General features: G+C 40.7%; 1 protein-coding gene across 7 annotated transcripts in view; it reads left to right on the forward strand.

Annotated features, from left to right (window-relative positions):
- Positions 1–25274, forward strand: part of LOC133606397 (neurexin-2-like) — an 873942-nt gene that overhangs the window by 437220 nt on the left and 411448 nt on the right. For 6 of the 7 annotated variants that reach the window (XM_061960335.2, XM_061960334.2, XM_061960329.2 and 3 more), the window contains 4 exons: positions 1075–1513; positions 1954–2337; positions 4878–5081; positions 9285–9311. In XM_061960335.2, coding sequence (XP_061816319.1) covers positions 1075–1513; positions 1954–2337; positions 4878–5081; positions 9285–9311 — 1054 coding nt within the window. The remainder of the gene's footprint in view (positions 1–1074; positions 1514–1953; positions 2338–4877; positions 5082–9284; positions 9312–25274) is intronic. The other variant, XM_061960331.2, reaches the window with a different exon arrangement.

Genomic DNA, 25274 nt, shown 5'->3' on the forward strand with positions numbered 1-25274 from the left:
GCATGTCAATTGAATTATGCACATTTGTGACAATCTCTCCTACCTTACATGGCAGTATGAGGCTACATTCCTCACTCGTGGTGCTGTTGCATGGTAACAATCCTTATTTGGTATGCGGCTAGATTGCCAATCGTTTGTGGTGGTGGGAGTATCATGTAATTTGCATAATTGGCTATGATGCATGTATTTTCATAAAACATAAAAAAAAAGAAGTAATAAATATATTTAAATATGAATATTTGTTATTAATATTAACATGTAACACAAAGTAAACTTTGTACACCACTGGCTTATTTACATGTATTATTTTGCCCTCCCTGAATTTTGGAATTTAGCTTGGCCGATTAAATAAAAGAGGAAAAAAAACAAATTTTTGGACAACACAATTTCAATACAAGGCAGCACGGTGAAACAGGGCTAAGTGCTGGGGCCTCACAATAAGAAGGTCCTGGGTTCGACCCCTGGGGATAGGTTGATTGGCAACACTAAATTGGCCCTAGTGTGTGAATGTGAGTGTGAATGTTGTCTGTCTCTCTGTGTTGGCCCTGTGATGAGGTGGTGACTTGTCCAGGGTGTTCCGCCCGAATGCAGCTGGGTTAGGTTTCAGCCACCCCCGTAAAACCCCAAGAGGGACAAGCGGTAGAAATGGATGGATGGATGGATGGAATTGGGGGCGGCGTGGCACAGTTGGGAGAGTGGCCGTGCCAGCAACCTGAGGGTTCCTGGTTCGATCCCCACCTTCTACAAACTTCGTCACATCTGTTGTGTCCTTGAGCAAGACACTTCACCCTTGCTTCTGATGGTGGTTAGGGCCTTGCATGGCAGCTCCCGCCATCAGTGTGTGAATGTGTGTGTGAATGGGTGAATGTGGAAATAGTGTCAAACGCGCTTTGAGTACCTTGAAGGTAGAAAAGCGCTATACAAGTATAACCCATTTAATTATTGTGAGGAAATAGGTGAACATTATTGTAAAATAATTAAACTAATAGAACAATGTCCCTTATGAATTATAAACCAAACATTTACGTTAATGAAACATGTTCTCGAGTCACCTACGACCTTTCTGCCCTCAAGGTTGTGTACAAAAACAACGACTTCAAGCTGGAGCTCTCCCGTCTGGCCATAGAACGTGACCCTAAAATCTCCTTAAACGGCGACCTGGTGTTCCGCTGCGAGGACGTGGCCGCCCTGGACCCGGTCACATTTGAGACCCCCGAGTCTTTCATTTCGCTTCCAAAGTGGAACACTAAGAAAACGGGATCCATCTCCTTTGATTTCCGCACCTCAGAGCCCAGTGGCCTCCTGCTTTTCAGCCACGGGCGCCCTCAGAGTCCCAAGGAGCAGAAGCCCGGGAGGGAGCTGAAGACGGATTACTTCGCCGTGGAGCTTCTGGATGGCTTCTTGTACTTGCTGATTGATATGGGCTCCGGTAAAACAAAACTGAAAGCCAGCCACAAAAAGGTCAATGACGGAGAATGGTGTCATGTGGACTTCCAGAGAGAAGGAAGGAAAGGTAAGAAGTCTTTTTTTCCTATTTATGTTTATTTTGATGCACTATAAGACCGTCTCGCATTGTCACAAATGGGAACATCTGCCTTTATGAAATATTGCATGATGGCCAAGCGTGGTGGATGCTCCATCTTCCTTCTAATGGTGTGTTGTTGTAAATGAGAAAGTGTTTGTGTCTGTCTGCATGCGAGCTTGCTGCTGCTTCTGCTGTAATTGGCTTTTAATAGAAAATTAAGACAGAGCTGTTAATCACAGAAAGCGAGTGAGAGAGGGGGCCTTTGTTTCACCTGCTGCATTCTGCTTCCTTTCTCCTCCATTTAGCATGTTAGCAGCACATTAGACAGATGCTGGATTTTTTTTTCATCCCTGTCCTTTGTCGTGTGCACACAATCATTTGCGAACTGCTGTTATGCATAGACCCCAAAATGTTGTTTCTTCTTTCAGGCTCCATCTCAGTCAACAGCCGCAGCATGCCCTTCAGCTCACCAGAGGGCAGCGAGATCCTCGACCTGGACAGCGACATGTACCTAGGCGGCCTGCCCGAGTCCAAGACGGAGCTCATTCTTCCGCCCGAGGTGTGGACAGCGTTGCTCAACTATGGCTACGTGGGCTGCGTCCGTGACCTCTTCATCGACGGCAAGAGCCGAGATGTGCGGCGCCTGGCCGAGATCCAAAGCGCCCTTGGCGTCAGCAGCTTCTGCACCCGTGAGCTGCAGAAGCGCTGCAGCAGCGCCCCCTGTGGCAATGGTGGGCTGTGCAAAGAGGGCTGGAACCGTTACATATGCGATTGCACAGGCACTGGATATCTTGGCACCAACTGCGAGATAGGTGGGTTTAAGGTGATGCTGTAGGGACAACATAACAGATCAGACCTTGGACCCCAGATATGGTCCCATTATAAGATACAGTAGTTGATGGGATTAAAATACAGTATCTACAACATATCTAGATAAACCACTTCCTAATAATTTGGTTATGTTGAAAAAAAAAAGCTAACACATTTGCAAACAAATTCTTTTTAAATCGTGTAACCTGTCATTATTCACTTAAATGTGTTTATAATCAGTCAAGTTTTCCTTTACTTCAGAGAGATTAGCTGATACAAATAGATTACCATCAGTGGATAATACGACTCATAATAATACATCATCATTATTCTGATTGTTATTATTATTGGTGCATCTCCTGGGGGTTAAGTCTCCCCCGTCTTTAAAAAAAAACTAGTGACTCCTCTGTTTCTTACTTAAATTGAGGATTTTGCCCAATGAGATGCAAAAGTGAAATGCACACATAGCATTTTCTTATGCTGCAACAAATAGATGTATTATATATTTACATTTATTCTGTCACCTAATCCTTCTTCCAAAAGTGCTGTCTGTGTGTGAGTGCTAAAGGGGAGATTTGATGCTGTTATGACGTCTGTGTTGAGTGGCGTGTTCCATGCTAGGTTTGATTCTATCCAAGTGGAACAAACCATTTCATATTTTGGTGTAGTTAATTGGGTAGTTAGTTGGGTGCAGTTAGTCTTATACATTCTAAATTTGATTCAAGCAATCTTATTATTGAATTTTATTGAAAATTGTTTTCATGCTTTACAAAAGCCCGGTGACCTCCCTATGCTTGGAGCACCAGTAAAACATTCTTGACAATGCATGTAAGACTTATGCATTTCAAGTGCCTTCCATCGAGGGTCTTGTAAGACGAGCTGGGACCCACTAGTGGGCGCTGTACATCACATTCAACCCAAACAGCCCCTTCCTTCCTCTGTAGTATAGGAGTGATAGAGCCTCTTTTTAAAGCACAACAGCATAGAAAGAAGATGAGGCAAATTATTCTGTGACTACAGTGAAGCTCTTCTGCCATCTTGTGGCTATATTATTAAAGTTTAAAAGGTATGTCAATTCATGCAGTACATACATGGTAAATGGTCTGTATTTATAAAGCTCTTTACTATACCTGGAATGATATACAAAGCGCTTTACATTATACGTCACATGCACACACTGATGGCGGGAGGTGCCGTGCAGGGCGCTAACCACGACACATCAGGGGTAAGGGTAAAGTGTTTTTCCCGAGGACACAACAGCCGTGGGCAGGATGGTGGGAGCTGTAATCTAACCTTGAACCCGCAAGTTGCTGGCACGGCCGCTCTATAATCTGCACCTGCACACTGTGCCACATATATTTTATTGTCTGTCCAAATGGAAATAACTAATGCATTTAGTAAGAAAGCAAGACCGCCCACAAAACGACGCATCCGCAAGCGACTGTCAGAAAGCGGCTCGAAGATGATCTGTAAAACATAATCCATGCAACATTTTGACCAAAGAACCACCATTACATGTTATGTAGACCACAAGGAAGTGTTTTCAATTTAGAAAATAATCCGGTGCGCCTTTTAATTGAAAACGGATCGAAAATAGACCATTCATCGGCAGTGCGCCTTATAATCCCGTGCGCCCTATAGTCCTGAAAATATGGTAAATTGAAGTGGCAGGCCAGAACTGGCCCATTAGTTTGACCCGTGTGTATTAAGATGTCTTGGCAGAGTAATTGTGATGGAAATGTATGTGATTCACAGTAACAGTTACCACATAATATAATCCCCATCTAAAACACCTGACATTACATTATCATTTTGGGTTTTTTAGCAGTTATAGTGACCATAATGCCTCATCACACGTTTGCCCATCTCTACAACAACATATTATATACTGTTGTAACGATGCTGTCTTGTTTAATTTTATTTTTACAAATGCCACTTGCCAATGACTAACGAGCTGCGGGCCTCAATTGGAAGCATCGCTGCAATTTGGACACCACATAACCTGTGCCTCCTCTTCTTCCTCATCTCGTTCAAGATAAAATCCAACCCAGCTGGCACAAAATATTGATGCAATGTTGATTATACATATATGTCATTTAAAAGTGACTTTGAAATAAACGTTGCAAAATAGTTGTGTTTGTAAATTGAGACAACATTGATGTCTAACGTTGGATCTACGTTGTTGGTTGGGAAATGACCAAATTTCAATGGTCAAATCAACGTCACAACCTGATATTGAATAAACGTAGTCAAAAGGGATGTTGTTTCAACATATTTGTGTTGGAAAAGGAACAAATTTCAGTGGTCAAATCAACGTCAGAACCCAACATTGATTAAACGTCAAAAAGCATGTTTCAACGTTAGGTTTGAGTTGCTCAACATCAGGACCTAATTCAACAAGTTCTCAACATTTTAATGTCTCTTGTCTGCTGGGAAAAAGATAATCACATGTATTTTCTATTTTTACTCCAGTTCATTATGGCAATAAGAACAATTTTCATTCTAAAAATGTTTCTAACTTTACATTTCCTCTCTGACTCAGAGGCGACGGTGCTGAGCTACGACGGCAGCATGTACCTAAAGATCATCATGCCCGTCACCATGCACACAGAGGCAGAGGACGTGGCGTTGCGGTTCATGTCGCAGCGCGCCTACGGCCTCCTAATGGCCACCACCTCCAAGGAGTCAGCGGATACGCTGCGACTGGAGCTGGATGGGGGCCGTGTCAAGCTCACCGTCAACCTCGGTAGGCCGCCGTCATTCCACATACTTCCTTTTTCCCCCCATCTGCAACCCGTGTCCCTCTTTCTCGACCTATTGGGCCTTATAAAGGTAACTTCCAGACACGTACATACAGAGACATACAAATATGTGCACTGCTGTTTTGTACAAAGTAAAATATTACACACACTTGGACTAAAACATTACTTGGAATAAAAAATACCCCCTTTTGACCACTAGATGTCAGTCAAAGACATAATATATTTGCCCTGTCTCCATGATATATGCCCTCTCTTTTTATCTTTTTAATTTTTACCTTTGGTTGTTAGTCTCAAGGTGGTGCTTCTCTGCTTTTCTTCAAACTTTTTTGGAGTGTGCTAATGTGAGAGATTCCCATGGTGCATCATCAATATTAGCATGCTCCAAAACTTCATCCTGCCAGGAGCTGAGGAAGAGCAACCACCATAAGAGAGACATCAAGGGGCTCTTTCCTCTTTTCTCTCTTCCTTATTTTTTTTCTTTTCTTTAACCCATCCACAGCCACCTCTCCATAACCACAAAACTTTTCATCCCTTCAATGGCCTGTGGGTCTGCGGCCTCGGATCAAACAGCCTTGGTGACCGGCTCACACACACTAGGTTTATAAATATGAATAGTTAATGTGGCCTATAATGCAACAGTTACTGTAAATGGCTCAATAATGACTCAGTTCAATTAACCCAAGGCCTTAATAATGTGATCCCCAAAATACAGCCCGTGAGATATCCCAAGTTTTAAAAAAAATGTTTTGTTTATTTTTTGTTTTTGTAAAATATTTCCTGCCCGACACACCGTTGTCGATGTAGAAGCCCAAAACAGCTGTACAGATTTACTTTCCAAAAGAGAAGTGTGGGATACTTTTTTAGATATATTTAATGTTTGGCGGAGTCAGACCAGAGCAGGAGGGAATGCTTTAGAAGCTAGACAAGAGGGGTTTTGTGTCCATTTACATTTCCAGTGATTGAAGTGTTATTTTTACTGTAGTTTTTGGCATCTTTTTAATCTAATGTTTTGAACTTTTAGGTTCTTTTAAGTCCAAGGTTTTGAATCTAATTGGACAAGAGGGTTACAAGAAGTCCACTTTCTAGCCCCTCTTGCTCCTATATGTGACTTAAGTATAATGAGTGGTTAACAACCAGTAGCTTTACAGTGCACTTTAAATTGTTGCCGTTGTCTACAATGAACTCATCAGCTCCGGTAATACTTCCTGAGCAGTTTGCTCCTTACCACTATTACAACATTGGGTTGCTGTTGTACTTGTTCATAAATGACCACCTGGGTTAGAGACAGCTATGACTGCCTTTCACTTTATTTTACACTCCAAACATTTTTTTAACTTGTTAAAAATTCAATACCAGCTTCTCTCCAATTATCACCTGCTTCCAATAACAGGCATACCTTGCCACGGCACGCGTCAAATACTTTGGCTTCACCACATCACTTATTTTTGGGGTGATATATAATTTTTTTTTTAAAGCATACAATGACTAAATAAACTAAAAATGGCAATACTACAGTAGTATTAGCCACTAGAGGAGACCAAACCAATCAGTGCACTGTTCAGTATTGTGGGAACTGATTAGCTCAGCCTCAGGCAGCATTACTATGTTGGTGGGTACAGGTGACTAAAGTGTTTTTTCATGTAGTGATGGCTCTCATAATGTAAAATGAAAAATGTATTTAGAAGGTTGTAAACAAGTTTTTTTTAATGTATTAGCTATGAAAATATTTAATTTACTGTATAATAATGATTGACTAATGATTACTTTGCCTAAATTCATCATCTTTGCTATTTAGGTAAATAAATGCCTTGACTATAATTGGAGCATTTACAGTAAATGTTAGTGACGGTGATGTAATTATTTCATTACTTGATTCTGTATAAAGATATAAGATATAAGATATAAAGATTCCAGAATATATTTTTTATGTAGCATGGGCATGGCCTTTGTGCTTGTTACAATTCACTTGACAGACACAAGTGGCCCATACAGTTTAAGTACTGTTCATTTATCAGAGCTTTGTGTGACGCTGGTCCCCGGCTGTTTGTGTCCACTATTCTGTCGTGGTTGACACCTCGAGACCACAGCCCAGCCACCCTGCCACATGCAATGCCATTAGTTGTTAGACTTGCATATCATATTACTGGAAAAAAATTAAAAAAAATGTTTTCGTATGAAATTTTTTGGGGGGCATTTGCATGAACCAGGCATGAGGTAGCTGGGATGTGCAGATCACCCTTTTTTGTCGCTGTTTGGTCTGTTCTCTGGAGCTCCCAAAAGTGCTGCAGGAGGCAAGTACCCCTTTCGTTTTGTGCAAAGATGAACACACATAGGTGGATGACACAAACCGTGCAGGTGTAGGGAAAAGGTAATAATAAATCTGTAAAACATTTAACAAAATAATTTAAAAAAAGGAATACAACAACTACAAAATTATTTGGATACAGTGGAACCTCGATTTACAAACGTAATTGGTTCTAGAACAGGGTTCCTAGATAGAAAGGTTTGTATATTAAAGCAAATGTCTCTATAAAAACAATGTAGACATGAATAATGGGATCCAACCTCGACAATAGTCCATATTTTAGTAAAAGTTTGTGCATAAAGTGTTTGTATATCAAACAACTATAACAAATCAGTGATGGATCAGCTCTCTATTTAATAACAAAGTCAGTAAACAACAACTAGCTGAACTGTCGCTCTTCCTATTCAGCCACTCTGCCAACAAGTACACACACTGGCACTAGCGCTGTTGTGCACACACAGTTTGGAATCACAAAACTCCATAATTTTAACAGCCAGGTCGCTACAATGATTAGGAAATATGAAATACAATTCACTTTACCTTGTCGGTTAATCTTCTTGCCGAGTAGTCGAAGAAAGGAGACGGTGGAGGGGAGGGGCTGTGGATATTTCCTGAATTTGTAAAGCTACGCATCTCTTGTCCATTGCTTTCTTTGGACTCATATTGAGCTAGCAAAACTAGGAACATTGCTGTAAAAAGGCATAAAAAACACACCAAGTAGAAATTAGCACTGTGACTAAGTAGACCATTGATTGATTGAGCACTGAAGATCGATAAGCCCGCTCACAATGGCTGTGCTTCCTGGCACAAAATGGCTGCTATGCAGGCACACAAAGGGTGGATAAAATTTCCGTACACTGGGAAATTTTTCGTACAACAAAGTACTGTTTCTTTCGGTCTGTGGTTTGTAAATCGAAAAGTTCTTATCAGGGTTTTGTAAATTGAGGCTCCACTGTAGTCTACATGATAGGATATGACAAAATAGACTTTATTCATCCCACAATGGGACAATTATGTCAAAAAATAAGGTAAAAAAAGAAAACAAGAGGGAAACATCAAAGAAAACAAAGGACGCAAAAGACAATAAGACACAGAGTTGATGCAACCAGCTGCCAATTCAGCAGCGGCATTTCTACATTTACAGCTACAAACGCAAAACACAATGAAAAACTAAAAAAAACATATGTTAGACCAGTCTGGACACTCCTATTTGTGTTAGCATGCTATTGTTGATTTGATTTGGATTCAAGGATTTAAGGAATTTACCTGTCATACACATGAGACTTATGAGATGGAAACACATGTTGGAGGTCCCATATTTAACCCAATGAGTACTACAAGAACAATAGTATGTATATAATAATTTAAATGGAACGGATATAAATATGCAAGGTTAATATGGGTTATTAGGAGTATATTATGAATAGATAAATATCATTAATATTTGATTTAATAAAACAAGATTTTTGTAATGTATTTACTGAATGTATTTTCTGTTCATCCTGCAAAATATGGCAGCATGGGGCAGTTTTGTATACTGTATTTATGTTTATTTGTATTTTTTTTTTTTTACATTTTCTTATTTTTTATTGAATAATGAATCCCAATAAAATGTTTAAGTGTATCTTCCTCCTGTTGCACAATCTTGCCTTCTGCAGTGTTTGGGAAGAAGAATGTGAGAGTGTAAAGGGTGAATGCTAGGATTGATGAAGTGAAAGGGTGATCCTGACTCCGAGTGTGTCCCCGGATGGTGGCCCCAAAGCAATTGTTGGTTGTCTGCAGAATGTACCTTGAAGGATGTAAAATGTCTCTCTCTTTCTCTTCTCTCTCTCTTTCTTGCTCTTTTGATTTAATCTCACCATTTCGCTCTCTCTCCCGCCAGATTGTATCAGGATAGACTGTAGCCTCAGTAAGTGGTTCTATCCATTCTTCTGACTCAAATGTATCTCATCTCATCCCAATGCGGTGCAGTGGCCCTTTTCTGCTCCCCCCTGACCTCATTACCACTGACACTGCTTGTTATGCTTGTCGCTTCTTTTTCTGCAAACTTTACAGCTGCATATGTTTTCCCCCTCTCTTTTAACTTTTTTTTTTTGTCATTTCTTATTTAAGTTTTCTCTCTTCAGTTTACTGAATTTTGTATTAGTTTTTTTTTTTTTCCATTCACTTTCTGCTGTTTTACATTGAACCATCCCTCATTGTATCAGAAAAGGGCGACTTGACACTACCATAAAATATTGTTTGTTGTCATTATGCAGCACAAACATTAGTCTGCAAAAAAACAAAACAAAAAAAACATGACAGAATAATTGCGGGTTTCATTTCTGTCAGAATTGCACACTTGGGGCCTCGCAGGTAAGTGGCGGTAGGCCAATTCTGTGACAAAAATGGAGAAAATCTGACGTTTTCCACCATGTTTGTTTCATCGTCTTAAGGAGGGACTATTTTGTATTTCTTTGAGACGAGTTAAGCACATTTAGTAGATTAGGCCCTTTGTCAGGCAAACTGCAGTAATACAGCAGTACAGAAGTGAGGGCCCATCCAAACGGGCCAAAGCATTACTACTTAGTGTGAGTGTAAGCCAGTGGGGGCCAGGTCCTGTACCAAAGTCCAGCATGGTATGACTGACCAAAAATTATGTGAAGTGCTCCTCATTTGATGCAGTCCTTTTTTGTCCACTAGATGTCACACAAAGACATGTTCTTAGCTTTCCGTCACCCAGCGGCTGTTTTTGAATCTGCACAGGCTACAGAGCATCTGTGGACACAAATATTGGACATCAGACATGTTTTATGCTTGTTCAAGATTCATATGTTGGAAATGTCCTGTGGTTATTAATCCACTCATTCTCGTTGGTCATGTTGTGAGGTCTCAGTTGTTATCGCTCACAAACTCTCCTTTGCAAAGTGTTTGCTACTATACACCCTCTTTTTTTGGGGTGACTGAGCACTTTGCCATTCACTATGTATTAAAATGATCTCAAAATGTGTGTGAGAATGTGTGCAAGAAGGTGCATCTTTTCCAGGCCTGCTACAAAATACAGCATTTAGTTTTTCTACAATTTTATTACACTACCTCCTCCAGCGACTAGTCAGGGTGTGATTCTATCTGGAACTTGGCATCTCAAGCAGCCATCATCACCTTCCTCAGAGCTGGCACGAAAGCAGCTTTGGTGTGACACATGGCAAACATTGGCCTGTGAAAGCAAAGTGATGTGTGTGCATACAGAAAAGGGATGAACAATGTCTTTGTCTTTTCATTGTGAATGCCAACTATGTGGAGCTGTTAGACAACCCTGAATTTGATCTTGCATCATTTTGATCTTGATGTTCTTATACTGGTTTATTAGTGTTTAGTGTGTTGTTTCTTAGTAATAAGACATTATCAATATTGTGATTATTTGGCAAAATGTCTTCAAATAATGTCTGTTGATGTTAATGATGGATGTGCTCGGTGTTGCTGTTTGTAGAAGTGTACATAGATTGTGGTCAAAAGTCCCATACATAAAGCACATTGTGTCTCTTACTGTGCACGCTAGCGCAGATAGGCACGCACACTCCAATTGAATGTTGGTATTTTAGGTGTCATGTTCTTCCTTTGCACCTGCTAAAATATGCAACACGATGCATGTATCCGTCATTCACTGCAGGTGCATTGTGCGCTCAGCAGCTGTAGCTATTGCAGTCTTTTTGCATTGTAACGGCACTTGGTGCAAACTAATTTGTAGTGACGACGTAATTTGTAGTGGCTGCTGTTGCATCAATATTTATTTTCTTATTCCCAAGCACTCATGCTGTCTTCTCTGGCATGGCTAGGTTGAATCCACGTTTAATTTGCACCCTTAAAGCAACAGATGATGTAAATTTAATTTGAAATAACAATTTAGAAATTATTTGCATCATAGGCGCCATGGGATTGAGGGCAAATTCTTTCTTACCACCAAGCAAAAACCGCGCATGCTCAGGCCCCTTCTAAACTAAGCCGGCTAAGGTTATCCAGGGTAAATCCAACCTAACCTTATCCTTGTCCGCACACACACAATGGTCGTTTAAGACCCCATGCCCCCCTCCAACAGCCGGTGCAACGCAACCTAGTACGCATGCACGGAAAATGTGCATATCATAGTCACATCCAGTGTTGCTTTGTGGGCAAGTTCTTAAATTTACCTTATCTGAACAATATCCAGTGTTGTGGTATTTCAATTACTTGGAATCCAGTGTGCTGTGGGGCCCTACCGTAGTGAATCACACCTGAGCCATCGTAAATTAATTAAATATTTATTGGACACGTGAAAGTACACAATGTGACAAAGAACAATTTACAACAATCAATCTCGGGATCTAGATATCTGGTCAGGACACTCCTCACTCTTTTGCCTTCACCTTCATTGTTCATTCGTTTTTGGTGACTTTTTATACTCTGGGCCTAGACGTTGAGTCACGACATACATGGCGGACAATGACTAATACAGTCTGCTTTGCCATTCCAAAAGCATTCGCCGTTTACTGTAGTCTTCCCTCGACAGCCAGGTAATACAAAGCACACGCTACCTTTTTTTTATCACATTCGGGAGCCCGCATTCTCGTTGACTCTCCTTCGACAAATGGGTGAAGTTCTTCAGTAAGTAGAATCACAGCTGACCTCGACATTCAAAAGTTCTCTTGCCGTCTGAGAAGTGTTGTATCCAAAATAGCTGCAATCGCTTTCTCTTAAGGTATTCATGTGTGATTTCCACAAGCGTCTGTACAGACGAAAGGAGAAACACGGGCATGTCTGGATGACTCGCATCCATATTTCCAGAGGTTACCTCCGAGTTACAAAACCGCTTTATTATGAAGCTGGCTGTGGCGCGTTCTTTCTGACTTCACTTCCAGTGTGGGGCACAGTCTTTCTGGCGTAACTTCGTCTCTGAACGATCAATGAGTCCATACAAAGCTAAGAACCGGAGATTCAAGAAATACACGGCGCACTTACCCGTGTAAAAAATTGTCCGAGGAGGGGGACCTTAAACGATAGTTTAGTGTGGCTGAAACGGGACTTAGGCTAAATAATTATTAGTTTAAGGGGTTATCCGGCTTAATGTAGACATAGCTTCAGAAAAGTAGCATCAGATTTACCGCCCGTCCGAGCACCCGCTGGCAGAAATGTAAATCGGCACCTATGATTTGCGTAATACACTGGCTTGTATTAGGGTTTATGTTGTTGTCATGGTGACACTGGATTTTTACTTTAGTGCTTAGACCAGCCAGGACGCCTCATGTGAATGAGTGATGTCTAATTTACAGCATTTACCATTGTATTGAAGCAAGTGAGTTAGATTCCACAACTGTGAGGGGAGTTTTTGAGGAAATCAAAAGTGTTAATTACTCTGTGATGGCTAAAGTTGCTGTGACTTGTTGTCCCCGTCTCTCCACATTCCATGCCTCTCTCTCCTCCTGCCAATTGTATTATAAGTACAATTAAATACAAATCCATATCAACATAGAGACACATTTAAATAAGAATGACAGAATGTATTTCACAAAATATAAGCAGTACAAGAGTAAAAGTAAATCTTAGGTTGTACAATGCTCTTACTATTAAGTAATATGTGTGTTGTTGAATTCAGGCTACATACGTTTCATTGTGATTGCCCAAGAAAACCTGTGTGGTCATTCTTTAAAGTATATCATCTGAGCAGAGAACAGTTTTGTTTCTTTAACATAATCAGTGTGTATATATGGTACTACAGTTCACCTGACTGACATGACAAATGATAATCAGGGTTGGACTGGGTCAAAGATCTGACCCTGGACTTTTTTGATCCAGACCAACCCATACAATCCACATGCAGATAGTGTGCCAACTCACCCAATTGATGTGTATATATATCACAAACCCCTAAAATAACCATTATGCTGAACAATATCCTTTTAAATTGTGGAGCTGTGAATAAACTAATGATAACTGATTGCTTACTTGCTCTTGGTATAGCTCGGTTGGTAGAGTGGCCGTGCCAGCAACTTGGGGGTTCCAGGTTCGATCCCCACTTCTGCCATCCTAGTCACTGCCGTTGTGTCCTTGCGCAAGACACTTTACCCACCTGCTCCCAGTGCCACCCACACTTGTTTGAACATGTAACTTAGATATTGGGTTTCACAATGTAAAGCGCTTTGAGTCACTAGAGAAAAGTGCTATATAAATATAATTCACATCCCTCACTAAGTAAAAAGTTACTGGACTAATTTATTTAAAATTTAGGGCTGTTTATCACTCACCCATATACAAAACACATTGCAATAAGCAGTGTTTGGTTAGTTACTGAAAAACAGTAACTAGTTACAGTTACTAGTTACTTTATTTCAAAAGTAACTCAGTTACTTACACCAAAAAGTAATGCGTTACTGTGAAAAGTAACTAGTTACTTCTTCTACTTTTTTTTTTTAAAGCTCCCATTAATGCCCTTTTAGCCTTCATTTTAGTACTGTTATTGCACTGGAGAATAATACAATCTGTTGATCAACTTGACATACATTTGCATCACTGAACTCTGCTAAGCAATGTGCTCTACATACAACACACAAAGACAAAGATATGTTTCAAAGGGCCAATTTATTTCAGGCCAGAACAAATTGACAAAACTATTTTAAATAGCTGCAACATAACATACATAAGTAACAAACAGCATAATAACACTAACACTAACCACGTTAAACCCAGATTCCGAACTAATAAAGGTCTTAACTCATTCTCTTTCTATGCCACTATGGAATGCACTCCCAACAGGTGTAAAAGAAAGGGCATCTCTATCCTCCTTCAAAACCGCACTAAAAGAACATCTCCAGGCAACTACAACCCTAAACTAACACCCTCCCTTCCACATAATACCTCTTCGGATTGTAAATAATCAAATGTAGACACTTTTTCTTATACTTTCTGATCTCTCTCTCTGTGTCCACTACTTGCTGTACATATCCTACCAAGTCAGTCCTACACTGTTTCAATGTCCATTTCTCTGATGATGCAATTGATGACTGAAGTGTTGATACCAACCAAACCTAACCCCCCCCCCTCCATATCCCACACCCCGGATTGTAAATAATGTAAATAATTCAATGTATATACCCTGATGATTATCTTGTGTGATGACTGTATTATGATGTTAGTATATATTTGATAGTATATATCTGTATCTGGACCCCGACTTAAACAAGTTAAAAAACTTATTTGGGTGTTACCATTTAGTGGTCAATTGTACGGAATATGTACTGTACTGTGCAATCTACTAATAAAAGTTTCAATCAATCAATCAATCAATCAACAACATAGCTGTAAAGCTGGCTTCACCTAAGGAAGGCACACGTGACATACACAGAGCCTAACCAGGCAGATTTGAATTGTTGTTTTGGGCAGTAGACGGGATCTTTGATCCAAGACACAACTTACATTTAACTAAAATGTTCTTTTCTTTGTGCTCGACAAAAGAAAAGAAGTGAGAATATCTCATACTTGCCAACCCTCCCGAATTTCACTGCCTCTCCCTGGGACAACCATTCTCCAAATTCCTGCCGATTTCCAGCCGGACTTAAGGCACGCCCCCTCCCGGTCTGTGCGGATCTGAGTGGGGACAGCCTGTCGTCACGTCCACTTGGCCAACCAAAAAGTAACCACAGAACACTATACCGTATAGGCGTATAGTGTTCTGTGGTTACTTTTTTGTTGGCCAACGGTTGTATTGCGCACCCCCCTCCCCTCCCCTCCCCTCCCCTTCCCACACTCAGACACACAGTCACACGCACACACAGAGAGCGCAGAGGAAGAATCAGAAGCACGTCTCTGCTTCGCTGGAATAAAACACACTCAGATCCTCAGTTTCTAGCCGATACTACATAAAAAGTAACGTAAAATAACGCAGTAACGCATCATGTAGTAACGGTAACTGAGTTATTGAATATAAAAAAATAACGCGTTAGATTACTAGTTACCGCCGAAACTAACGGCGTTACAGTAACGCGTTACTTAGTAACGCGTTAGTCCCAACACTGGCAATAAGCGTGTAGATTTGCAATGTGACATTTATTTAAAAAAGATATAAAATAGGGCTTAAGTGGTGAATAAAAAGCGAATATAATAATACCGTTATTGTTTTCCAATACTTGAGATAACTATGGTTAGCTATAACTTACCGCACCATCATGTTTGCTATTTATTTCATATAAAGTTTAGTAATTAAGTGACCGTTTTGAACCATGCATGAATGTTTTGTCCACATCCATGCCATGCTGGAAGAAGGCACACCTGCTTACAATAATATCACTCCTTCATTAATATGCAATTGAGTTTTCATCAACATTTATTATTTTATCCTCCTATCTCCTCAAAGCAGTTGCTGATGTGAGGGTCACGGTGAAGTAGCTGCTGTCAAACATCTCCATTTTTCTGCTCTTAGCAGTCTACGTCACTAAAGCTTTTCCTTTTGTATCTCTTCATTTCCCTGCATCACCTTTTAGTTTTTACATAGGTTTTCTTATTTTTGGTTTTTCTGTGTTGTTTATCTCTGCTCTGGCACTGATAACCATTAAAGATGATTGCACAAGGTAGGGCTAAAACATGCGTGGGTGGGACTTCTGAGCCTTTGTAGCCTCTCATTGGGTCCTGGCACCAAAGAGCCTTGACAGACAATACATGGACTGAGCCAATCAATTGCCATCTTTCTGTCGCTGTTGTCTTTCGGGAGAGGGAGTTGTAACCGGCTGTGAATGACTAAAGATTGTTTATTGAGAGAGGACGCTCTACCATACAGTGATTTACAGCGCACACACTGTCATACGCAAATTATATTTGCTGTCAGTCATATCATCTTCTTTTTGTCACTTAAAAAAAATACGGAAGACATGACCTCGATGTCCTCAAAGGTAGTTACGGCCATTGCTCTGACTACACACAACATCCTATAGAGTTTGTGAAGTTTGAACAGCGTCAGACGAAGGCTTGAGTGTAATTTATTTTTGAGATGCTTGAATTGGATTTTGATTTGTAAAGGCAATTTAACGCTCCAATGGAGGCCAGCCATTTTTTTATTTAATGCTCATTTGATCTTCCACCACTGCAGGCCACAGTGATGAAGGCAGCCGATAATATTCTGCTTGCATAACAACTCTGCACCATCACAGCAGGCTGAGCCTTATTTAAAATATACACCTGTGTATATATACATATATATATATATATATATATATATATATATATATATATATATATATATATATATATATTTTTTTTTTTTTTAGATTTATGTCAAAAGGAATCAGATAACTCAGAATGGATGACATGTAAAAAACATCACAATGTGATGAAAAGCTATATTTGCTGATTGTCAAGCACACCTGTCGAACGAGACCAAATACTAAGTCAAAGTATGATGAAAAGATCCATGAAGAGTTGGTGCAAGGGGTCTTTGTGACCGCTTCTTTATGAATATGCTTTATTTGCATTTTTCATTAAATGTTCATAAACATAGACAACAATTTAGCTGTCGTGCAGGTCTTTTTTGAGATGTCGGTATTTGCAGTTCTTCCCAAAAATTGCAATGGAAAGTGCAGAGACATTTTTAGGTGTTTGTTGCAAAACAATTGCAAAATAAAATGCAAGTTGCAATAAACTGATGTGATTTTACCTCTCTAATTATAATAGGGAAATTTGCATAAGGAAAAGTAATTATTGTGTAAAAAGCATATTTTCAACATGGCACACAAAATTAGTCTTAAAATTAGCATAACTACTCTTGCGCCATATTTTTCGTCGAAATTTAGTGGTTAACCCAACTTCGTACTTGCTTATGTTGATAAAACAGTCCCGTGAAAACGTCATGGACAAATAAACAAATGAATAAATATAAACAAATACGATATGTGGGTTCAGATACGGGGATGACATTGTGGTTTCTGAAGCCCTTTGATTGAATAAACTTTGATTGATAAATATTTTTTCGTAGTAGGCGGTAGGGCATGCAATGAGGAGGAATGACATGCGAGCAGCCAACAATCTCGGCTCAGATCGCTGAGAATGCAGAAGGGGCCACGCAGACTTGGATGCCCACATAAGTACGTCCGTCATACTGTGACGTCACCGTGTGCCCATTTAAAAAGACTGCAAAACACAGCATTCAAAGGCATCCAAAACTGCGTTGAGACTCACACATCCAACTATTCTAACATTGTAACATTTGTAAGTCAGATATACTAAGGAACAAATATATTTAATGTTTGGGTCAGTACAGTAATACCTGAGACTGTGATACACCTTGATGGCCATCCTATATTGTGTTGGCCCTTCCCACAGCTAAATGGCTTTGCAGGCAGGTTGATCTCATTACAATGAGCCTAACGAGCGAGTGGGCAGCAGCCTGGAGCTGTCAAGGGCCATCGTGTCTCGCCGAGCTGACAGCCACCCCGCGGGACAAAATGGCAACGCAGGGAAATCATAAAACTACACTAAAGGAAGGTGCACAGGGTTACGTAGCATTGGGCGGGATGGTAAGATGGAGCCTGCAGATGGCGCAGGCATGTTTTTGCACGTGTTTGATGCCCCTAAGGGAGCTGTAAAATTCCAGAAGCAGGATTAATTTGCTACCTCCCCCCGGAATCAATCTGCCGCTCTCGCAGCATCTCCCCGTTTCAAGTGTGTCTTCCTGACGCCGCCATATGCAGTTATTTGGTGCTTGATGTTAAATCAACACCAACAGTTTGTGTGCCACCCCGCCCCCTTCATCCCTTACTGATCGTGGACAGAGGATACGCATTCCTGTGTTTCAGCATTGCACACATTTGGCTCAACCATAGATAGCAAAGTCAACACACTTGTGTGGATGCGCACACTCAGGCCTTAGCTCGCTTATCTCTGTAATTGGCGTGGGGTGGGCAGAGCTCCAGACTTGGGAAATCATGGCTGGGGGGCAGTTAGAATATGTTTGCCTAATTTTTCTTACTTCACCCTAACCCCAGTTCCATCATGATCACACATGCTCTAGTTTTTTCCGCCCGTTCATACATAAAATTCAGGAATAATTATTTGTGACCTCAACCTAGAATACTGTTAATACTAACGGTGTAGGCAGGCCATAATCACAATTCCTTTTGTGTGAAAAAAACATTTTAATTATGGTGCAGACAAATGCAACAGCAACAGTCTGAACAATCTAAATCATTGTTTTATTTTTAGTCAATAAAGCTTTACCCATTTCTGATGTACAATGGCGACACACACAATTTTACGTATTTCTCCAGGAAGGCCAAGCGTTCCCAAACCGAGACTTTAATACGGAAGAGGGTTTTTAAGCTCTGGCTTCACCTTGGCACTATTGCTATCCATGACAGTGCCAAAGACTGGGATGATATGTATTTGTTTACATTGTAGACACATGACTATAGGCAGTTAAAGCATATTTATTTTGTTTTATTTTGTTAGGGGAATTTTTTCAACCTTAAAGTACCGTATTTTTCGGACCAAAGGGCGCACCGGGTTGTGAAGTGAAGTGAAGTGAATTATATTTATATAGCGCTTTTCTCTAGTGACTCAAAGCGCTTTACATAGTGAAACCCAATATCTAAGTTACATTTAAACCAGTGTGGGTGGCACTGGGAGCAGGTGGGTAAAGTGTCTTGCCCAAGGACACAACGGCAGTGACTAGGATGGCGGAAGCGGGGATCGAACCTGCAACCCTCAAGTTGCTGGCACGGCCGCTCTACCAACCGAGCTATACCGCCGTTGTAAGGCGCACTGCCAATTAGCGGGTCTATTGAGGTCCATTTTCATACAAAAGGCACACCGGATTATAAAGCGCATTCAAGGGGTCATATTATGATTTTTTTTTTCTACATTTAAAACACTTTCTTGTGGTCTACATAACATGTAATGGTGGTTCCTCAAAATGTTGCCTATATTTTCTTATACAGAACATCTTTAAGGCGCTTTCTGACCGTCTCTTCAGGATGCGCCGTTTTGGTGGGCGGGTTTTATTTACGTGGCTCCACTTTGACAGCGTTTTCTCCCCGTCATCTTTGTTGTACCGGTAGTTTTTAGTGCTTTTATGGCTTGCCTACTAACAAATTTAATTTAAAACTGTACGCTACTTTGTATTAGAAATGGCAACAATGGAGGATGAATACCCCACAACAAGAGGATAGAGAAAAATAAGGAGTTTATTGACTACGGCGCGTACTACAATGGCGGATGCGCGCAAATTTGTAGGACTTATCAAATCAACTTTATTTATAAAGCACATTTAAAATTTACCACAGGGGTAGCCAAAGTGCTGTACAATGAGCAGGTTAAAAGATAAAACGAGTACCGAGCAAACACAACACAACACAAACAGAACACGATAAAAAATAAATAATTAAAATAGAATTAATAAAAACATAAAAACATAAAAACAGGATCACAGCAGGTGTATTATGGGGCGCCATTGCAGGATGGATATCACTCAGTGTTAAAAGCCATGGAATAAAAGTATGTTTTTAAGAGAGATTTAAAAACAGGAAGAGAGGAGGCTTGTCTAACACTCAGGGGTAGGTCGTTCCAGAGCTTGGGAGCAGCAACGGCGAAAGCTCTGTCACCTCTAAGCTTCAGCCTTGTGTCAGGGACCGTCAACAGCAGCTGATCGGCTGATCTTAAGGATCGGGTGGGGCAGTAAGGCTGAAGGAGGTCGGAGAGATAGGTTGGCGCGAGGTTGTTTAGACATTTAAAAACAAATAAAAGGAGTTTAAAATGTATTCGGTAACGCACAGGGAGCCAGTGAAGGGACGCTAAAATAGGGGTGATGTGCTCACGTCTGCGGGTCTGTGTTAGCAGACGAGCAGCAGAGTTCTGCACGAGCTGCAGGCGGGCGAGGGAGGCCTGGCTAATGCCTACATACAGGGCATTACAGTAATCAAGACGAGTCGAGATAAAAGCGTGGATTAATTTCTCAAGATCATGTCTTGATAGAAGCGGTTTCACTTTCGCTATTTGGCGTAATTGATAAAAGCTTTTTTGAACGACGCTGCTGATTTGTTTTTCGAATTTAAAATCTGAGTCAAACTTTACCCCCAGGTTTGTGACAGAGTCGCTGAGATACGGGGTCAGAGTGCCGAGGTCAACGTTGGGGGAGGGAGAGCGACTTGGACCGAACAACATAACTTCTGTTTTGTCTTCATTTAGGCTCAGGAAGTTAGCTGAAAGCCAGACTTTGATGTCGTGCAGGCAGTCAATAAGACGTTGAACCGTGTTATTTTGTGCCATGGGGAAATAAATCTGGCAATCATCGGCATAAAAATGAAATGCAATACTGTACTTCCTAAAAATAGAACCATGGGGGAGAAGGTAAAGCGCAAATAAAATTGGGGCAAGGATTGAGCCCTGGGGGACCCCATGTGGTAAAGGAGCTGTGGACGACATAAAACTGTCTACTTTTACACAAAAACTCCTGTCGGTTAGGTACGACCGGAACCAGTTGAGGGCGGCGCCCTTAATGCCCACACAGTTCTCAAGACGAGTGATTAAGGTGGCGTGGTCGACGGTGTCGAACGCAGCAGACAGATCTAAAAGCACCAGGACAACATATTTACCAGAATCAGTGGACAGGAGGATATCGTTAAAAACTTTTAGAAGCGCTGACTGTGTGCTGTGGAGGGCTTTAAAACCGGACTGGAACAGCTCAGTAATGATACCATTATCCTCTAAGAAGGGCAACAACTGACTGTAGACAACCTTCTCTAATATTTTGGAAATGTATGGAAGATTAGAGATAGGTCTGAAGTTAGAGAGGAGAGAGGGGTCGAGGCTGGGTTTTTTAAGCAGAGGTCGTACCACTGCATGTTTAAACTCTACTGGAACTATTCCAGAAGAGAGGCTACTATTGATAATGTTAAGGACACTTGATCCAATAGTAGCAAGTACCTCCTTAAACAGGCGAGGTGGGAGGGTATCTGCAGGAGAACCAGAGGGCTTCATATGACTAACTGTGTCACTTAAAAAAGAAAAGGACACCGGCTCAAACTGATGGAAAACAGAAGAGAAATGCAGGGAAACAGAAGGGTCATATGAAGGCTGAGATAGACTGGCTCTAGTTGACACAATTTTGTCAGTGAAAAAATGGAGACAATTTTCACAGAATTCAAAAGAAGCATCAAAACCAGCAGATTTGGGAGCATCAATGACAGTGTTAATAGTTTTAAACAGAACTCTGGGGTTGTTACAGTTAGAAGATATAATCTGAGATAGATATATATTCATTTCTGCTTTTACAGTCATCTGAAAGGAAAACAGGCTTTCTTTAAAAATGGCAAAGGACACATGCAGCCTGTCTTTTTTCCATTTTCTCTCTGCTCTTCTACATACGCGCCTGGCAGCCCGAGTGACGTCATTCAACCAGGGCGGAGGCGTAGCTTTAGCGCGGCGGCATTTGAAAGGCGCGAACGTGTCCAGTGTTTGTAAACAAATAGAGTTGAACCCAGAAACCAACTCTTCAGTATTCAGACACACAGATGCTGCAGAATTATCATCACAAAGAGTCGAAAAAATAGAGGAGAACCGAGCAGGAGACGAAGAATTAAACATGCGAGAGCGTTGGGGCGGTGCGCACAATTTAACTGGACACTGCGTGGCAATATCAAACAGGATCGGCATGTGATCAGAGAACACAGCGTCGCAAATGTCCAAATTAAAAACACACAAACCATACGAGAGCACTAAATCGAGTGTATGCCCGCGTTCATGTGTAGAACCACACACAGACTGTACAAAGTTAAATGAGTCGATTATATTCAGGAAGCTCCTGGAAAGCGGCTCATCTGGACAGCAGGTGTGAATATTAAAATCACCCACAATAAGGACACGATCATATTTGGGCAGGATTTCAGCCAGAAATTCAGAAAAGTCAGTTATAAAGTCTTTGGGGTACTTGGGTGGTCGATAGATGACGGCACACAGGACGACATCAGAAAGACCCAGTTCAAACATGCACAGTTCGAAGCTTGAAAAGGAGGATTGTAGGCGGATCTGACGGCATTTAAAGTCATTTTTAAAAACGACTGCTAATCCTCCTTCTTTTCGACCGGACGGCCGTGGGGAATTAAAGTAGGAACACTCCGGAGGCAGAAGTTCATTAAGAGGGGCGGACTCACCGGCTCTCAGCCATGTCTCCGTCACACAGAGGAAGTCCAGTCCGCGGGAAGTGAAGAAATCCTTCAGGATAAAAGTTTATGCAGATCCCAAATACACAACAGCAGTTACCAATAGGTAAGAGAAGTTGGTTTTCCATAATAGGTCAAAACAAAAAGCCAGATAAAGTCTCCTAATAAGTGCCATTTATTGAACAGGTGTCAGCCGGCAGTCCACACATATCGCTTATGCTCCGACAATCTATCAAGCAGTGCGACTTTGTAGCTTACCAAAGTCGTAGTGAAACATTTTGACAGATATTTGAGCGCCGTGTGTAATGTTCTATATTCTCAATGGAACATTTAAAGTTGTGGTCTTGTTTACTGACATCATCTTGCAGTCCACATGTATCACTTATGTGTGACTGCTATCTACTGGTCACACTTATTACACCATGCACCAAATAAAATTGCTTCGAGGTCGGCAAGCACAACTAGAAATAATACGTACATTAGGCGCACTGGGGTATAAGGCGCACTGTCCATATTTAAAAAAAAAAAAATAATAATAATTTTAAGTGTGCCTTATAGTCTGAAAAATGCTGTAGAGTGAAATGAACAGATGTGTGTGTCCAAAACACAAGCTTACAACTTTCGGTTTAATTGGACAACGCTCAAACAGCAAGAAAGGCAAAGAAATGTGAATGTAGGGCACAGTCTTCTCCTCAGCGCTGGTTTTGCTAATGTCTGTACTTAATCCATTTGTAGAAAAATGTTTTGATCTTCGATTCTAGTCTCATCGCTTTATACAGACAAGCCATTAAAAAAACCCAACCTGATAGGACTTTGTCCTTAAACGATTACAACACACAATTTCCTTTCCACTGCTCTTATTTATTGTTTCCATTTCCTGTTTGTCTCCTATTTCAACCACATCTCCATTCTGGGCGCTCGCTCCTTCACCTGTTCCTGGTTGCCAATCAGGATGCTTTATATGCCACTCCTATCCTCTGAATTATAATTTACTTTGTGGATCATTTCCTTTGCTTTGTAGCCACTTGGTGTATAGCTTTCCTTATGCTATCTGTGCACTTTCCTGTTTCCCTTGGTTTTTGTCCTTAAATACATTTTTACCTGCTGTCTCTGCATCCTGGAGTCACAAAACAACAACATGTACCATTATACCCTTAGTAAATATGTGCGTTGTTCGTGGCCCATTAAGGTACAATTTAAACTAATTGGATGGATTAGGTTAACCCTTTATGGGTTCAGAATGATTCATGAGTTTTCACAATTTGCAAAAGTCAGGAGTACAACAATTTAATAATTGAGGGTACAAGCCCCTACAACTATGCAATTTTTATTTCCATTTCTTTACACACATTGTGTAGCTTTTAGATGGCTCAGGTGCACCCAACCACACGCACACACACGCGCAAACGCACACTCACAGTGTACGGTGATCATTATACTTGCAGCAATGTGCCTGCGCTCCTTCCGAAATGGCAAATGTGATCTCTTAAGATAGGAGCCAAATGGCATTATCATCAAGAAGAAAAAGCCTTCTAGCTGTGGGGAAAGTAAGGTTTGTATTTTTGTTTTCTTTTTTTTGCCAAGACCACAGTGCATTAACTTGTATGGTCTTATGTAACAATTGCAACAATCTGCCTTTGAGAGGAAAACAATAAAACACATGAAAGAAGTATTCATGGGTCACTTGGCTGCACTCTCAGCCCTCTCAGAGGCAGTGAAAAGTAATGTCCACTCTGGGGGTGTATACAAGAGCCATTTGGTAAATGTTGGCAATGCTGGGAGTTCATCCCATCATCCAATCGAGCTTGACTCAAACCATGTTTGAATTTAACTGGGTGATCCAGCCGTTTTTTTAAACCATCCCAAATGAGAGAGTCAATAAAGGCAGTTAACACAGTTTTAGTGGCCATGAATCATAAAATGCTTCCTCACAGATTTTTGGACAAAAGGCAACATTTGCACAGTCCAGCCTTTTTAAATTCAACTCAAGCCGACCAGGTGTTTGCCTGGAAGGGGACTCATTTAATTTTGATTGTTTTCATTTGCATGTATGTGTTTGTCTGGTCACTCTTCATTACAACACATAAAATCACGATCTTACCACTGGTGCATTATATAACCAAGATATATTGACATCAGCTATATGCAGGAGGAAAGTATTCATTGAGGTAACACTTCTTGGAATGAGCAGGATGCATACACATTTAGTCCATTGCAATCATATCAAGTTGCACACTTGTTTTAAACACTCAAACTACATGTCATTTTTGAAGTGCATTCAAGAATAGTGCTTCAAAGTGTTAGCCAAACAAGTGACTGCAAATTAAAAGCTTGTACGTTATTCTCAAGAACATGCTGCTTCCATGTTATGTGAACCATGCCGCGTGTTCTTGGGCAACCTTTATGTCGAGAAAACATGACAGATGAGCTAAAAGTCATTCAGCCGAATGTAAACATGACAGCCAGATACATTTGTTCATTTATTCATTCAACATGAATGCAAAATACAGTTAGGGTCTTACGCAACATATTTGAACAGAGAGCTTTAGACCTGGTCCGAAAACGATCCAGCTTTGATTATGATAAAATACCAGTAAAACATGTAATGAAATAAAAATATTTTGAACTATTTTTAAAATATTTTTTTCATTACACTTTATTCAAAAGTGTTCATAACATTTTGAAATAGTTGTATTTTACATATTGTGTGGTTTCTCACC

Source organism: Nerophis lumbriciformis, linkage group LG05, assembly GCF_033978685.3.
Source record: "Nerophis lumbriciformis linkage group LG05, RoL_Nlum_v2.1, whole genome shotgun sequence".
NCBI classification, from domain to species: Eukaryota; Metazoa; Chordata; class Actinopteri; order Syngnathiformes; family Syngnathidae; genus Nerophis; species Nerophis lumbriciformis.